Source organism: Trichoderma aggressivum (genome assembly GCF_033847375.1).
Source record: "Trichoderma aggressivum f. europaeum strain CBS 100526 chromosome Unknown scaffold_027, whole genome shotgun sequence".
In the NCBI taxonomy this organism is placed as follows: domain Eukaryota; kingdom Fungi; phylum Ascomycota; class Sordariomycetes; order Hypocreales; family Hypocreaceae; genus Trichoderma; species Trichoderma aggressivum.
In genome coordinates this window covers 345,040-363,079 of record NW_026946393.1, presented here as the reverse complement: position 1 = coordinate 363,079, position 18,040 = coordinate 345,040, and the positions used below count along the sequence as shown (strand labels likewise).

The 18,040-nt window shown below is 51.0% G+C and overlaps 3 protein-coding genes across 3 annotated transcripts; 2 read left to right on the top strand and 1 right to left on the bottom strand.

Moving 5' to 3' along the window:
* Positions 1-213: 213 nt before the first annotated feature.
* On the top strand, positions 214-1,130 carry Triagg1_6749 (uncharacterized protein; the record flags this gene model as incomplete). Its single annotated transcript, XM_062901408.1, has 3 exons — positions 214-369; positions 454-657; positions 702-1,130. 3 exons carry the CDS (start codon positions 214-216, stop codon positions 1,128-1,130), a joined length of 789 nt encoding a protein of 262 aa, XP_062754365.1.
* A 341-nt stretch (positions 1,131-1,471) lies between these two features.
* Positions 1,472-2,111, bottom strand: Triagg1_6748 (uncharacterized protein; the record flags this gene model as incomplete). The annotated part of the gene is made up of 2 exons (XM_062901407.1): positions 1,472-1,798; positions 1,893-2,111. 2 exons carry the CDS (start codon positions 2,109-2,111, stop codon positions 1,472-1,474), a joined length of 546 nt encoding a protein of 181 aa, XP_062754364.1.
* Positions 2,112-2,431: 320 nt separating this feature from the next.
* Positions 2,432-17,360, top strand: Triagg1_6747 (uncharacterized protein; the record flags this gene model as incomplete). Its single annotated transcript, XM_062901405.1, has 2 exons — positions 2,432-9,670; positions 9,732-17,360. 2 exons carry the CDS (start codon positions 2,432-2,434, stop codon positions 17,358-17,360), a joined length of 14,868 nt encoding a protein of 4,955 aa, XP_062754363.1.
* Positions 17,361-18,040: the final 680 nt, after the last annotated feature.

The following is an 18,040-nucleotide window of genomic DNA, read 5'->3' as shown; positions in this document are numbered from 1 at the left end:
CTCGGAGCAGTAATACGGAGCACGACGGCGCTGCAAGCCGATCCGGACTAGCGCTGTGGCTGGTTCACTCACCGAGGACCCGGGTTGAGCTGCTGGGCAAGCCACACTGAGGCGCACCCTCGACTCCATCTCTCAGCCTTGCGCTCGCACTGCAGCAATTCAGACTCGACAAAGCCGTGCCCAAATCCTGCAGACGGAGGATTCACCCGGAAAATGGCGGATCCTTTCGAGGTCCGCATGCGCTTCAGCTCGCAGCTGCAGCATCTCAACGCATCTGTTGCTTCGGCGCAGAAAGCAGCCCAATATGCGCTCAAGTACAAGGACATGGATGAGGACCTGCACTCATGCATCCTGGAGCAAGTAGAGCGGGTGAGTTTGAGATGGTGGTGATGAACTTTGGCAGTTTTTGTTCTGCCTTTTCCTTTTCAACGCTGACCATATATCACATGGCAGAACAACATGAATACACGCGCCAATATCATGTATTTTATTGAGCACTTTCTCGACTTGGCTCAGCGGGATGGCCACTCAGATTACATCCGCATGATGCAGCGTGATATCATAAGAGTTGTCGATGCTGTGGCCCCCGATGATGGCTCCGGAGCCGCCAATGTCAAAGTTGTCCGCAAGGCATGTGCATTCCTCTTCTCAGCAACCGTCCTTTTCTCTTTTGGTGCCGTTGACTAATTTTGCGGCAACAGGTCTTGATAGGCCTTCAGAACAAGGGCTTTCTGGAAGACCAAGCAGTTACGCAGATTGAGGACGTCATCAAGGAACGCGGTACTAATGATGACGATTTGGGCCTTGAATCTCCCAACAGCGACGTTGACATGACAGACGCTCCTGCCTCCGAGTCAAAGTCGCGGCGGCGACCCGGGACCCATGGCTTGGATAAGCGTCAAGTAGAGCAGCGGATCGAGGAGGATCGAGAACGACACAAGCGCGAGCGAGAGAGGATCTGGGCTGTCCCCAAAGGAGAGGACGCCGAGATGAACAAACTGTGGGAGGAGACCAGCGACTTTGGCGGTGACGACGACCGCCTGCTGACCGAAGAAGGCGACGACTTCACCAAGGAGATGGAGATACAACAGTGTCATCACCAACCACCGACGAATGGCAACGGCCATTGAGTTTCTTGTCCTGTTTGTTGACTACTGCATTGGGCGGCGTTGCGTGTTTCAGTGTACACATTGAGATTTATGAAAATTGTATGCATGGAGTTGAGAGATACCCCAGAGAATTTCTGTACTATTCATGGTCCTGGGGAAAATACATTTGCAACTGGGAAACAGGACTCGGCAAACACCGAGAATGGTTTGGCCCACATCATGCAAAGGGAAAATAGAAAAAAGAATTCTCTTCTTTGAATATATAATACACAATATTTTGTTGTACATGTACCTCGACCATCTATCGTGTCATAAAGATCATGCAAATATCCTCCTGATATTTCCTTTACTTTTCGTTTCCTCTACTCCATCACAACCACCGCCCCAAGCTCCTTCATGGTGGCAATGATCTTCTCTGCGTCCTCCTTGGGCACGTTCTCCTTCATCATCTTGGGCGCGCTCTCAACAAACTTCTTGCTGTCGACCAGACTCAGGCCCAGCATGCCCTTGACCTCCTTGATGATCTTGGCCTTGGCGGCGGCATCGATTGACTGCAGCTTCAGCGTGAAGAGAGTCTTCTCGGCGGGGGCAACAGGGGCTTCCTCGGCCTCCTCAACAGCAGCGGGGGCGGCAGCGGCAGGGGCAGCAGCGAAGCCACCGATGGGCATGTCGGGAATGTTCAGCGTGCTCTATTAAAAAAAAAGAGAAATCCCATGTCAGTCGAGTGTTAGTAGCATGGCAGACTTTTGGTCAGCCACTTTGTGTGCTTTGCTAGTTATTTACTTTTAGGCTTGAGACGAGATCGGCAGTCTCCAGCAGCGTGAGCTTGCTGATCTGGTCGACAATGTCGGCAATCTTGGGGTTTACGGCAGCGGCTTCGGTTGAGTTGTACCGTCTCGTTGTGCATGACACTCGGAGCATTTGTGCGGAGGATCGGGGAGAGGCGGCTGATCGCAACTGGCGAGCGCAGCTGCGCGCAGCGAACCGACACGGAGTGGCCATTGCTGTAGTTGAGAGGAATTGGTGGCGAAGGGCAATTCGCAATTGACGATTTCGTGGGGTTAATCTCTCGAACCGCTTGGCTGTCGTGCGATGGCTTGTCATGAAGTTTTTCGAAAGCTTCAAGTTTGCTGGTCTGGGTGGGCTGTGATTGGTCCGGAAATTCGTAGCCCCGAGTGCCCCTCCTTCCCGCACCCTTGTTCCCGACTAGGAAAAAAAAAGTTGGCGGGCGCTCATTATCCATTGATAAGAAAAAAAAAAGTTTAGAAACGCGACAGCGGCATTGAGGAGAGGCGAAAATTCGTTCGACATAGAGCACAATCATGGCCATGATTGATGTCTCTCGGCAGAGGAGGTCGCTCCTGAAGGATGCGGCTGCATTGGACCATCTGCCCGCTGAATTACTTGAAATCATCAAGCATCAGTCGTCGACGAAGCTCTTCGATGCTGTATCAGAAGCTGCGCTCATACCATCACTTACAGAGAGAATCTTTGTGCATTTCGAAGATGTGTTTTCAGACATTTGCGCACGATGGATTCTCAACGCCGGCAACGGACCACGCCGGTTATTGATTGCATCAGCTATCGCCAGGATTTTGCCATTTGCGCCGTATCTCTCGACTTTTCTTCAATGTTCCGGCAGGGCTGGAGAGGGAGCGGCGCAGGGACCTTCGCTTCACTTGGTGCTGCCGACCCTTGATGGAGCGAATTTGGGGTTGGATGCAGATGCGTTGCTGCAGGCTTTATTAACATACTGGAGGCTCTTCAGCTTCGACCTGAGAACTTTCAGCTCATTAATTCCACCCGAGTACCTGCAGAGCTTGTTTGCGCATGAGAGCCGGGCAGTGAGATATCTTGCGATTCGCATCTTCTGCCAGCTGTTCCACGCCTCCGACTTCAAACTCGAGTCGCTTATCGAAACACACGTCGGCAATGCAAATGCCATCACTGCCGATTTCGACGGTGCATCGGTGGATTATGGGTTTCTGTCGCTGCATGAGCAAGCGCGTGCCAAGAAGATCATCGCATTGCGGCAGCAGGTGAAGCGATATGCTCAGGAATCCGAACATGATTGCCAGCCTTTACTCCAGTCTCTCACCCAGCATGCGGTGTCCTATGGCAACATCGTTCTCCCACGACCATCCGTACCGACTGGAGGCCCATCGGACCTTGTCGTGACGGCCACAACTACTAATAATCTCGAACGGCTCGCTGCCATGATTCGCAATCCCGAACCTATCCTTCTTCATGGTCTGCCGGGTGTTGGAAAGACGGCGCTGGTCCACGAAATGGCCAAGCAACTCGGCATGTACTCCAGCATGGTTACGCTGCACTTGAACGAGCAAACAGACGCAAAGATGCTCATAGGCCTGTACTCGACGGACTCCAAACCGGGCAGCTTTTCGTGGCGTCCAGGTGTACTAACCACAGCCATCAAGGAAGGCAGATGGGTATTAGTAGAAGATCTCGACCGAGCCCCTACCGAAGTTCTCAGCACTTTCCTTCCTCTCATTGAGCGAAACGAACTATTGATCCCGAGCCGAGGAGAGAGGATAAAAGCTGCTAATAGCTTCCGCCTTTTTGCGACTGTGAGGACATCAATGGGTATGAACGGACGCGAAAATCTGCCTAGCATTGTCGGCATGCGATTCTGGCAATCCCTGTATACAGAGCCCATGGTTCAACCAGAGTTGGAGGAGGTGGTTCTGCAGACGCATCCTATTCTGCAAAAGTTTCTTCCCGGAATAATCGCTGTCTATGGTCGGCTGGCTCAAGTCAGCAGCGGATCTCGATCATTTTCCCGCGGACGAGCACTTATGGATCGACAGATGAATCTCAGGGATTTGTTGAAATGGTGTCGGCGACTGCAGGAGTGCCTGCTAGCTGCGGGTTCGACGACTGGAGACGAACCAATAACCGAGACCACGCGAGACTGGATGTTCATGGAGGCGGTCGACTGTTTTGTGGGAAGCTGTCCGGATGATGAGCTTGGCAGACAACTCATATATGCCATTGCGGAAGAGATGCATTTGTCCAAAGAACGGGCAGACCATTATTTGACTGCCAATATACCCCCTTTGGAAGAGAATGATGTTCAATTCAGCATTGGACGAGTCCAGTTGCGGAAAAAGAAGACTGTGAACCGGCTGCAAAAGTCAAAACGACCATTTGCAAGCACTTCGCATGCCAAGAAGCTCTTGGAACAGATCGCTGTAGCAGTCAAGCTCAACGAACCGGTGCTTCTTGTCGGAGAGACTGGTATAGGAAAAACAACAGTCGTTCAGCAGTTGGCTGAGTCGCTTGGTCATAAGCTTATCGCGGTCAATCTTTCACAGCAGAGCGAGGTGGGCGACCTTTTGGGTGGCTTCAAGCCCGTCAACGTCCGAAGTCTTGCGGTGCCCCTGAAAGAGGAATTCGAAGATCTGTTTTCGGCAACGGGAATATCTGCATCCAAGAATCAAAAGTATCTAGAGCAGGTCGGAAAATGCCTTGCCAAAGGACAGTGGTCAAGACTATCCAAACTGTGGAGGGAAGCCCCCAAAATGTTTCTCAAAATTGTGTCTGAGTTGGAGCGGGCTCACTCAGAGAAGGCTGAGGCGAGAAACGGAGATGATTCCCAACCCACAAAGAGACGGAAGACCCAGTCTAAGCTGCAAACGCTGCTGGAACTCAAGCCTAGATGGGATCAGTTTGCCCGCACTCTCGAGCAATTTGATATACAAATCTCAGGTGGAAACGCCTTCGCATTCTCATTTGTGGAAGGAAATTTGGTAAAGGCCGTCAGAAATGGCGACTGGGTTCTTTTGGACGAAATTAACCTGGCCTCTCCAGACACCCTTGAGAGCATTACAGATCTCTTGACCGGACCTAACGAGAGGCCATCCATCCTTCTCTCTGAAACGGGAGAGATTGAAAAGATTGTGGCGCACCCAAACTTTCGCATATTTGGTGCAATGAATCCCGCGACCGATATTGGAAAAAGAGATTTGCCTATTGGTATCCGATCGAGGTTCACTGAACTTTATGTGAAAAGCCCCGATAAAGACTTGAAGGATCTCCTCACTATTATCAAGACATACTTGGGCAATGGCAGCAACAAGAACGGCCAAGCGGGAGACGATATCGCACGCCTGTATCTCAACACGAAGCGAATGGCAGAGGAGAAGCGTTTGGTAGACGGAGCGAATGAAGTTCCTCACTTCAGTCTCCGTACGCTAACTCGAGTGCTGAGCTATGTCAACACGATAGCTCCCTTTTATGGTTTAAGACGAGCAATGTATGAGGGATTCTCCATGGGTTTCTTGACATTACTGGACCGAAACTCTGAGAAGATGCTTCTGCCGCTAATCTATCACCACCTTTTGGACAAGCATGGAAATCCGCAGTCATTACTTTCTCAGCCTCCAAAGCATCCGGGTGACGGCAGGCAGTATGTCAAGTTTCAAAACCAGAGCCGGGATCGACAATACTGGCTCTTTCAAGGCGAGCAGACACCTATCGAGAGAGATGATTACATCATTACTCCTTATGTGGAGAGAAATCTTCTCAATCTTGTCCGAGCGACATCCACCAGGCGTTTCCCTATCCTGATCCAAGGACCTACATCGGCTGGTAAAACAAGTATGATTGAATATTTGGCAAATTTTACCGGAAACAGATTCGTCCGAATCAACAACCACGAGCATACCGATCTTCAAGAATATCTGGGCACTTACATCTCGGGGGCAGATGGGAAATTACGCTTTCAGGAGGGTCTTCTCGTCCAGGCCATGCGACAGGGACACTGGATCGTTCTTGATGAGTTGAACTTGGCACCGACTGATGTACTCGAGGCTCTCAATCGTCTACTTGATGATAACCGTGAGCTGTTAATTCCTGAGACCCAGGAGGTTGTTAAGCCTCACGAAAACTTCATTCTCTTTGCCACCCAGAATCCTCCTGGTCTTTATGGAGGCAGAAAAGTGCTATCTAGGGCGTTCCGAAATCGATTCCTCGAACTTCATTTCGACGACATTCCTGAAGATGAATTGGAATACATTCTTCAGCAGCGAAGCCGCAATACCTCACCTCCCGACTGCAGGCGTATCGTCAATGTCTACAAGGAACTATCACGACTCCGTCAAACTAGCAGACTTTTTGAGCAAAAAGACAGCTTCGCCACTCTTCGAGATCTATTTCGATGGGCTCTCAGAAGTGCAGACACGCGCGAAGAGATTGCTGCACATGGTTTCATGCTTTTGGCCGAAAGAGTTCGCAACGAGGAGGAACGAACAGCCGTCAAGGAGGTTATTGAAAAAGTGTTCAAAGTTAGCCTTAATTCCCAGGACCTTTACTCTGCAGAACTGGCACCAGAACTGAAGCACATTGCTCATCGGGCTAATGCGCAAGGTGTTGTTTGGACTCACGCAATCAGGAGGTTGTATGTGCTGGTGTCTCGAGCGTTACAGAATAACGAGCCGGTTCTTTTGGTTGGTGAAACTGGTTGCGGCAAGACAACAGTTGTCCAGCTGCTCGCAGAGATTCTGGGCAGACAATTGCATATTGTGAATGCTCACCAGAATACGGAGACTGGAGATATCATTGGTTCTCAGCGTCCTATCCGAAACAGGGGCGCCATCATTGAGGCACTAGACGCTGATGTCACTGAGGTCTTGAGACACTGCAATGTTGATGTATCTGGGACGGCGGCAGATAGGCTGCACAGATACAAATCCCTCGATAAAGCATTTCTTGATGGCATCCCCGAGCAGACAAAGGAGAGGATTGCGTCGAACGAGACCAGGAGCATGGCCTTGTTTGAGTGGTCCGATGGTGCTCTCGTTGAGGCCATGCGAGGCGGTCACTTCTTTCTCCTCGACGAGATCTCATTGGCCGACGATTCGGTTCTGGAACGACTCAATTCCGTCCTTGAGCCTCAGCGAACGCTTCTGTTAGCTGAAAAGGGAGTGGATAATTCATTTGTCGTTGGCGCAGACGGCTATCAGTTCTTTGCCACCATGAATCCCGGAGGTGACTTTGGCAAGAAAGAGCTTTCCCCGGCTTTACGAAACCGATTTACCGAAATCTGGGTTCCCCCGTTGTCAGAGAGCGATGATATCTACGACATTACTCGGACGAAGTTGACCGAGGCCGCAAAGAGCTATGCTGAAGCTGTGGTGCGATTTGCGGCTTGGTTTGGCGCTACGTTTCGACCGATGGCCACTGCTCCATTCTCAGTGAGAGAGGTTCTCGCCTGGGTTCAATTCATCAATGCATCGGCAGATCAGGATGTCGTGCTATCAATAGTTCATGGAGCCGCTGCTATCTTTATTGATAGCCTGGGTGCCAACCCATCCGCTATCTTGGCAACAGACATTAACGCGATCCACCGCCAACGGGTGGACTGTTTAACCAAGCTGGGGCAACTTCTTGGCCGGGATGTTTCTGCTACCTACCAGACTCAGCCTGAACTCGACGTCACGGAATCTCACTTAACCATTGGAGGATTCAGTGCAGTTCGGACGGCAGACGCTTCTAATCCTTCAAGTTTTGCCTTCCATGCGCCAACTACTCGTCTAAACGCCATGAGAGTGATACGAGCGATGCAAACCCAAAAGCCCATCTTGTTAGAAGGCAGCCCTGGTGTTGGTAAAACGTCTCTGGTGGTTGCCTTGGCGCAAGCCTGCGGCCGGCCGCTGACCAGAATCAACCTGTCAGACCAAACCGATCTAATGGATCTGTTTGGAACGGATGTCCCAGTTGAGGGAGAAGAAGCAGGTAACTTTGCATGGAGAGATGCGCCATTCCTCCAAGCAATGCAAAAGGGCGAATGGGTTCTTCTCGATGAGATGAACCTTGCTTCTCAGTCTGTATTGGAGGGTTTGAACGCCTGCTTGGATCATCGTGGTGAAGTATACATCTCTGAACTCGATCAAGTGTTCAAGCGCCATCCAAACTTCCGTCTCTTTGCAGCTCAGAATCCCCACCACCAGGGTGGCGGCCGTAAGGGACTTCCCGCTTCATTCGTCAACCGGTTCGTCGTTGTATACGCCGATGTCTTCAAAGATGATGATCTCAAATTGATCGCCAGCCACAGCTTCCCGCAGCTGTCCGCTGAGATCATCAGTTTGCTGATCCAATTTGTAACGCAGATTGAGCACCATATTATGGTCGAAAAGACTTTTGGCGCGCAAGGTAGTCCGTGGGAGTTCAACCTCCGAGATGTCCTCAGATGGCTCAACCTACTGAGCTCGCCCGACCCGCTCCTGAAGACTCGTCATGTGGAAGACTTCCTTGACATCGTAATTAGACAGCGTTTCCGCACTGAAGCCGACCGTGCTGAAGTAGACAAGATTTTCCGGCACGTTATTAGCTGGCAACCACGCTCTCGCCACTTCTACCATGATCTCGGGTCTCGATTTGGCCAAGTTGGTCTTGCTTTACTAGACAGGAACTTGAACTCCCAGCCAGAGAGGCTTCCTAGTATTGACATTGTACCAAGGCTCCCGGAGCTCGAATCCATCATGCTCTGTGTGAAGCAGAATATCCCTTGTATTCTCAGCAGCCCTTCAGGATATGGCAAGTCTGTGCTGTTGAAATATGTTGCAGCACTCGCCGGAAAGCCCCTAGTCGTGTTCCCCATGAATGCAGACATTGATACTATGGATTTGGTTGGTGGCTTTGAACAAGCGGATCCTCTGAGAGAGATCAATGCCACTCTCCGGAACCTGAGAGATTTCCTTCAGGATTCAGTCATGTCAGTTGTTCCTGCACAGGCCACGAGTGAAGTGCTGCAGCTGCTTCATCAGCTCGACAACTATAATGGCGATAGTGACAGCATCGTTACTATTCGAACCACGATAGAGACTTTGCTGCAGCAGATTGCTGCCGGTTCTGAAGTGTCCATCTCGCTTTCTCGTGCTCTGGAGATTCTTCGCAGCCCTTTAGTGCTCTCAAATCCTCGATTCGAGTGGTTAGATGGTGTGATTGTCAAGGCTTTGGAGACTGGCCAGTGGCTGGTGTTGGACAACGCCAACATGTGCAATGCTTCCGTTTTGGATCGATTGAACTCTTTGCTTGAACCCAATGGATTCCTCAGCATCAATGAGCACTGCGGCCCTGGAGGAGAACCTAGGATTGTCAAGCCTCATCCTGAGTTCCGAATTTTCTTGACCATGGATCCCCGCCATGGTGAGCTTTCTCGTGCCATGAGGAACCGTGCCATAGAGATTCACATCTACACTCCACCGCCGGTCCTGGATGCTTGCCTTGCTAGGATGTCGCATGTTGAGAGCTCTCTCCAACGATACCTCAAATCCATAGAATATTCGGAGTCACTACTATCTGAAGGTGCCGACCCGGAAGCCAGTCTGGTTTCTCTGGAGAACCTTTCTATCCAGGACGTTACTCTTCTCCCAAGATTCGTCAGTTCCAGGACAACTGAACGCACCACATACTTGAACCTCGTACAAGGATTTTTGACGCTTCTACAGTCGCCACTTGGATCGCGGTTACAATTATCTCTCAAAGAGTTGTATTCAACCTTGGCTGGTGCTGCCTCAGATGCACTGGCAAATGCACAGGTAAGAATTTTCTATCTCTTTTTGCAAATGAAGTTGGGTTCATTCGCTGACATCAAAATAGCCACTCCATCCTCTCAACAATATTACTGTCAGCAATATGCTTCCCTCGGTCGACTTGGCTAGGTGGAATGCGGCTCGTTATGATACATACCGACACTTGTATCACATCCAAAGCATTCTTGACTCGCAGCAAACGCAAGCTCGCTCGGCAAAGTTGATCTCTCTAAATAGACTACAGAGATCTCTCATCAGTGGTCGTGTGGCAGCTGTGTCGAAGGACTCTACTGTGAAGTTGGCTACGTTTGTCTCTTCAATTTTGACTGCTATGACTGAGTTTTTCGGCCTCGAAATGCTGTCTCATGATACTTGGGAGGTAAGTTATGCGCTATGCTTCAAGGTCGAACGAGTTGTTAATGCATTATACCAGGGTACTCAGTTCATTAGAGCTATTCGATACTACATGGACCGCACAATTGCTCTTGCGACAAAGGGTGATTTTGACGAGGCAGTTTTCCAGGCCCATTTGGCACAGGGTACAGCGCTCCTAGGGAAACAGATCCTGGCTGCGAAATCCGATAATAACCGTCAGCTTTCCACCTACATACTGGGAAGATTGGAGGACGACTTTGATGGCGGATTCAAACTGAGCACCGGTTTGAGTATGGAATCGCTCTGGAACCTGATGAGACCAATCCCTATTCCTGATAAGTCAGTTCTTGATCGGTCTGTTGAACTTGACCGACTGGGCGCCAGATTTGATAACCTACGATGGAAAGCTGGAGCCTCTGTTGTTGATTTGTCGAAAGCTCAGCAGACTCTTGAGCAAGCTTACAAAATCATCAGAGACGGCGTTGTTGCAACGGATGGATTGGTCAAAGATCTCATCACGGGAATCGAGTCTCTGGAGAGCCGTATTGCTGACGAAGAAGTCGAACTGTTGCCATTTTTGGCGAATGAATTCGAGTCCCTGAGGCAATTTGACGTTCTTCGATCTGTTTCGCCCAATATTATTTGGGAGAGCGGATTCCGAGATCTCTCCATTTTGTCAAATGTCCCAACCAAAACAAGATTATCGCTTGTGAGTGCCACTAGAGAAGCGGCACTTTTACAGTCAATGGATTGTTTAGTCCACCAGGATCAATTCCCATGGGATGGAACGTTTACACCCATCTTGTGGTCAAAACTGCAGTCTATGGGTGGAGTTAGTCTTGGATCTCTGGCATTGCTTGATGTGGAGTTGCCGGCTATGGGACGACATATCGCTTCGCTGTCTGCTGAAGTAGCTGCCGACCCGTTACCAAAGCTGAACAATATTCTTCAGCAGCTGATTTTCGAAGTATTTGGTGCTCATTCAGCGAGCCTTAAGGAAGCTGCAATTCACGCCTATCTCAGCGCAGAGGAACAGGCCAAGGCCAACGGCGATATGGCTGTTAATCTCTTTGATAACTTCCTGAGAACTATTGAGCCTCTCCATCTCCAGCAGGTAGCCGAGCAACATCTGGTTCCGGCTATGGCTTCTCTGCTAGAGAAGAAAAACCATGGTCGACACACATATTTGTCTGCACTGGCATGGACTCACTTCAGCGTTGGCGTCCTCAAGCTCTACGTTCCTGACCGCGTCTTTGATCCTCAGCTACGCCCAAAGATGGAAAGAGAATTCTTTGAGGAGCTTCAGAATGGCATTTCTGACAAGATATCTTCACTTGTTGCCTTTGAAAGCAAGTTTACTGGACAGAAGACAAATGAGCGTATTGAACTGCTCAGCCAAGAGCTTTCCAACATGGGCCCGTTGCCTGAAGAGGTTCAGCCAGTGTTCCGACCAGAGCAGTCAGAGCTTAGCCGACTGCATGCAGAATTTTCCAACATCTTGAAGGCGATCACAAGCCCAGCTCTTCGAGCGGCGCTGGAGTTGTCTGACAATATCAACTCTTCAGTCGACAGGGAAGGATTGGCATTGGTAAAGGAAAATGTCAAGAGGCTCCAAGATCGACTTACAGCTCGATTTGAAGCATACCAGGATATGACCAGGCCCGCTGCAAACCTTTTGCAGTGCCTGCGCGTCGGCCTGTCGCTATATGATGCAGCCGCAGCTTCATCGCTGACATCGCCTACATACCAGCTTCTAGATATGACGCCGTTCTTCGGAGGCTCGACCTGGGATGTTACCATGCAGTCCTCTTTTGAGAAGAACTTTGAATTCCTCAGCCTTGTCCGAGTTGCTGTGAATGTTGAAGGAAGCGAAAGTTTCCGACCAGGCATACGGGAGGCTATTTTCGAATGCTTCCACGGGTTTTACGACGAGTGGAGCAAGAAACTTGAAGCAGACCGAAAGGCAGAAGAGACAAAAGGCAGCATCTACCAGTTCCGCGGTTCCTTGGAAGATGAGGAGGAAATCGATGAACAGGAGTTTAACGAGCTGTTCCCGACGTATGATGCCGACAAGGAGACTGTCAGTTTAGGGAACAAGAAGGATGCTGTTCGCAACATGTCTCTCAGGGTTGCCGAAGCTCACAGAAAGATCTTCTTGGACAGAGAGGATGCTCAAGCCTCGATTCAAAACTTGAGCAGAGAGGTGGGCAACAGGGTTGCGAATGAAACCAAAAATCAGGCATACCTTGATCGTGAGCTGAACAACAGAATGCTTGTAAGCACAACGCTCCTCCTTGACGACAAGCTCAATGGGCTGCAAACGTCCGAGAAGGACAAGTCGTACAGCTTCTATACTAGCCCCAACTTGCCCGAAGCCCGACAGCTTGTGATTCTCATTGGCAAGATTAAGGCTAGATTCCGCGAACTGCAGCTTGTCGATGAGATTGGCCACATGCAGCCGCTAGCAGACGTCATTCAGAGCTGCAACAACGTGCTTGAGCTCATCCATGAAGATCCCCTAGCCAAGATCTTACCAAAGGTAGAGCATCTGCACGCGCACGTTTATGAATGGCAATTCGGCGGGTGGGCGAGCAAGGTGTATGCTGTTCTGTCGCTCTACAACGCGCTGACAGATACTATTGTTCGTTGGCGACGATTGGAGCTGTCAACATGGGCCAATTTATTCGAAACGGAACAAACAGAATGCCAAGAGGACGCTTATTCATGGTGGTTTATTGCCTACCAAGTTGTCGTTGCTGTTCCCCTCTCCATGGTTGATTCTCCTGCTGAACTGCAAGAGTATACTGTTTCGCTTATCCAGAGCTTGGAGACGTACTTTTTGACTTCCATCGTTGGGCAATTCGCAACTCGTTTGTCGCTTTTGCGACAACTGCAGAGCCATCTCCAACTTCTCATCCAAGACTACCCCAGCCTGACAGTCATCTACCACGCTCTAACAAATTTCGTCTTCTACTTTGCCCGTTACGAGAAGGCTGCTGAGGCTGCTATCCAGAAGGGCCGGGCCTCACTCGATAAGAAAATGAAGGATGTTCTTCTCATGGCCAGCTGGAAAGATACCAACATTAACGCTCTCCGGGATAGCGCCAAGAGATCTCATCAGAAGCTTTTCAGAATCGTTCGAAAATTCCGTGGCATTTTGGGCGCGGAAATGAAAATGGTTATTGAGCAGGGTCTTCCTGACCAGACGACATCTCAACAAGCAGCTGTGGCAGGCCAAGTTGGCGAAATCGACGTCCCTGATGCCGCTGTTGAGTCGCTAAATGGAGCACTGCCTGGCTGGCTTGAAAAGCACAAACGTCTTGGTAACGTAGTGAAGACGGTATCTGTGATGCAGAAAATCGCAGCCAGCCCTGAAGTCACCAGCTCTGTTCCCCAGTCTTTGGACGCATATCTTGCTAGCTTGGAAGAGTCAATGGCAGAGCTGAAGAAAGAAACCCCGTCAACTCTGACCGACGAGAATAAAGAGCAGATCAAACACATGAAGACTAGGAAGCGCAAGCTATTTGCCGACACACTACGAGACCTCCGCGGCATGGGTCTACGGCACAATCTTGGCCAAGATAAGTTGGCTGAGCAAGAATCGTTGTCTGTTGTGCTTGCCTCTACTGCGCCCTTGGTTTTTTCTGATTCCGGCATCTTGGGCGAAGCAGAGTATTATTTCCACAAGACGCTAGATCTCGCTCCAAAGGCCCGAAACGCGGCTCGAGAGCATTCCGAGGATTTGACTGGCTCTGAGGTCGCGCGAAGCATTGGCTTCGTGGAAGGGTTTATTCACTTCGCCCTGTCTCAACGAAACAGCCTCGCGAGCATCATGTCTGCTTTTGAATCACTAAAAAAGGCGATATTCCAGTTCCAAGACCTGGGTAAATTCCAAAGCTTGGGTGGTCTATCTCGAAGCCATGGAATCACCGATTTGCCCCGTTTCCTCCCATGGACCGTGCAAGGACTGAAATTCGCCATCCATCTGCTAGGCGTTCACGGCAAACTGGGCAAGCTTGATCACAGTGCATTGGTTCAAAAGCTGCAGACGTGGTTGGTTACCGTTGAGAATCACGCAAAGAGACTGGGCGAATTGGCCAACCTTCCTGCACTGCTGACGTCCGATGTCCATACTAAGCTACACGAGGATGTGACTAGAGATTTAACCGAGCTGCAATCAACTGTTAGCGAGGCTATTCAGAGCAACCCTGGTGTTGGCTTCATTCTTCAGCAACTTCGTGTCTGGAGCCATACGACCAATGATCCCATGGAAGCTCGAGGCCATGCAATGGATCTTTTGGGCTTTGCAGAATCAGTTTCCACTCTGTGTGACACCGTTTTGGTGGCTGTTGAGAATGCAAAGAAAGCCGGAGCAGAGATTCCAAGGAAAGAGGATGAGGCCGCCTGGTTGAAGAAGCATAGCGACGCTTATCTCTCCATGATTCATCAGCTTCGCATGAAGAACGTTGAGAAGACGATTGAGCAATGCATTCGCGCCTTGCAGAAAATCGATCTAGGACAGCCACTGGTAAGCATGGCTGCAATGAGTGCCATTACCGTCGCATCGCCAATCTTGAGTCAATTCGCGGCATTGTGTGAACAATCGATTACGGCCGGTCTAGATATTCATCGCGCTACCGTTAAGATTGGATATGGCATGACAAAAGCTTTCACGCAAATCGCTTCACAGGGATTCTGCACTCCGCAAGAGAAATCGGACGAGAAATCAGGTGCCGAGGGCAAGTTGGAATCTGGCACTGGTCTTGGCGATGGTGAAGGCGCTGAAGATATCAGCAAAGATATTCAGGCCGACGAGGACCTTTCTGAGCTTGCACAAGAGGCGAATAAGGAGAAGACTGGCGAGATGGAAGATGAAAAGGACGCAGTCGACATGGCAGACGAGGAATTGGAAGGAGACATGAACAGCGTGGATGGCGCGGAGGAAGAAGACGAAGACAAGTCTCAGAAGGGAGATGAGGAAGAGGAAGAGGATGCTATGGATGAGGAGGCCGGTGACGTGGATGACCTTGATCCCACTGCCGTCGATGAAAAGATGTGGGATGGCGATGATGAAAAGGCTGAGAAAGACCAAGAGGGTGATAAAGCAAAGGGCCAGAAGCAGGAGGATGAGCAAATGGCGACTGAAGGAGAAGCGAAACCGGAAGATGGGGACCAGGACCAGGACCAAGATCAAGATCAAAAGCCTGATGGCGAAGAACCCGAAGAGCCTGAGGCTGAGGACGTAGGGGCAGAGGAGGAAGACGTGCAGGCCAAGGAGGAGCTGAACCGCCAAGACCAAACAGTGGAAGAGAACGACGCACTGGAGCTTCCTGAAGACTTGGACATGAATCTCGACGAAAACGACGCAGAGGGCTCAGATGAGGATGACTTGGATCTCATGTCGGACATTGAAGAAGACAAAGAACAAGAAGAGCAACCTAAAGACGCGGAGGCAGTTGATGATGAGGAGATGGATGAGGACGCAAAGCAACAGGTAGAGCCAGAGACTGCGGTTGAGGATGAGGTGAGCGAGGCGGAAGAGATTGAAGAGAACGTCGGCGTGGACGAGATTCAAGAAGAAGCAGAGCCCGAGCAGGAGGAAGAGAAGAAGGATGAAGAACAGCCAGATGAGAGCCATCCAGACCAGACGCCTAATCAGCAAGAGGAGACCAAAGCAGACAAGGAGAATGCGGCACCCAGCGATGTCAAGAGTTCTGGAATCGACCAAAACGCAGATTCCATGGACGTGGATGACGAATTCCAAGCCAAGGCAGCTCAGCAAGATGAAGGCGACATGGGAGACGGCGCGGCGGACCAGGATACGAGCGCTGGCAACAAGGGAGCTACATCACGGTCGAAGGAGGCGGTAGATAAGCCCGAAGAGGGCGATGCTCAAGAAGAGGCTCGCAGTGACCCGTTCAAGAAACTGGGCGACGCACTGGAGAAATGGCACCGCCAACAGCTTGACATTAAGGATGCCAACCCCGAAGAAGACGAGCAGAAGCACGGGCCAGAAGCCGAGGAGCAAGGCCAGCGCGAATTCCAACACCTAAAGGATGACGAAGCAGCTGAGGACACTCAGGCTCTCGGCACGGCGGACAACGAAGAGGCACAGCCCCTGGATGAGTCTATGGCAATTGACGAGGAGAAGCAAGACCCAACCAGCCACGTCATGGACGGAGATGAAGACGAGAAGGAGGATGCAGAGCTTGACAAGATGGACCTCGGTGAGCCAGCAGAGGACGACAAAGAAGCGGGCATGAATGACGTGGATGACAGTCGCACTGGCGTGAAGACAAGACAAGGTGCCTACAACAAGGAGCCTACACCTGAAGAAGAGGAAGAAGAGGACCAGAAGCTCAAGGTCGAAGAGGAAGAGGAAGACGTCCAAGACGCATCCGCCCAACTCTCGACAACTCACCTTTGGGAGGACCAACGGCCTTTGCGCGACTTTCCCCAGTGCCTTGAGCAGTGGACCGAACTTCAGACCAAGTCCCACAGCCTGTCGCTGTCGCTAACATCCCAGCTGCGACTGATTCTCACGCCCTCGCAGTCCACCAAGCTGTCGGGATCGTTCCGCACCGGAAAGCGACTCAACATCAAGCGCATCATCCCTTACATTGCGTCGAGCTACAAGCGGGACAAGATCTGGATGCGGCGCAGCATCCCGACCAAGCGGACGTACCAGATCATGCTGTGCGTGGACGACAGCAAGAGCATGGGCGAGTCGTCGTCTGGCGCGCTGGCAATGGAGTCGTTGGTCATGGTGTCGCGATCCCTGACGATGCTCGAGGCCGGCCAGGTGGGCGTGCTGGGCTTCGGCGCCGACGTCTTCACGGCGCACCAGCTGACGGATCCCTTTGCTTCGGACGCGGGCGCCAAGGTCCTGCAGCGGTTCTCGTTTGGCCAAGACAGGACGGACATTGCGCTGCTGATCCGGCAGACGATTGACACGTTCCGCACGGCTCGACAGCGGTCGGGCGGAGGATCGGACCTGTGGCAGCTCGCGCTGATCCTCTCGGACGGCCTGACGCCGTCGTCGGCCCACGATTCCATCCGGCGGCTGCTACGAGAGGCCATGGAGGAGCGCATCATGATTGTCTTCATCATCATGGACGACACGGGCAAGAAGAAGGGCGACAGCGTGCTGGAGCTCAAGGAGGCCAAGTTTGTCAGCGAGGGGGGCGAGAGCCGGGTCGTGATTGAGCGGTACCTGGACACGTTCCCCTTCCAGTACTACCTGATTGTGCATAATCTGGAGGAGCTGCCGAGCGCGCTGGCGGGACTGCTGCGGACGTGGTTTGCAGAAGTGGCATCGTGAAGTTGTGTAACGACGGATAAAGTTGAGAAAAGCATGGGAACACGGCGTTTTCAGGGGATTGGATTGGATTGGATTGGATTTGTGATGTTTATGCCTGTGTTTGAGAGCTTAGACGGGGTTTCGCTTTCTTCTTCTTTCCTTACAATGCATAGAATAATGGTATTTTAGATGTTGTTCATTTTTCAGATAATCACATGTTCTTGACGTCTGAAATGCTACATGGCGCCACCCTGCCTGACTCCATCCCTGCACATGTCAATACATGTCAAATGCAACCTGCAAGCCATGCCGCCCGATGACACAAACAATTCCCACGTCTCCAAAGGCACCGATAACGCAATTATAGCCGTATCTTTAGTACTATGTATTTGAGTTTTTGCTCTTCTTCTTCTTGCATTCTTTCACTCCATCCCTGTCCCTTGTCTCATTTGAATCCTGGCAACGGGAGCCTGGAGGCGGGAACATGGGATGTGATCAACTGAGACCTTTTTTTTTTAACTTGTTATCTAACCCCCCCCGTTCCTCTCGTCATCCTGCCTTAGCGTGTATGTCAAATCTGCAAGGAACCCACGGCGATGCTACGATAGATTTGAAATACTTTGTGCCTGTCAAGTATGCATATTTTGTTCCGTAAACTCCGTACTGACGTGGGGGAATACGAGTAGAGACAGGGCCTTGAC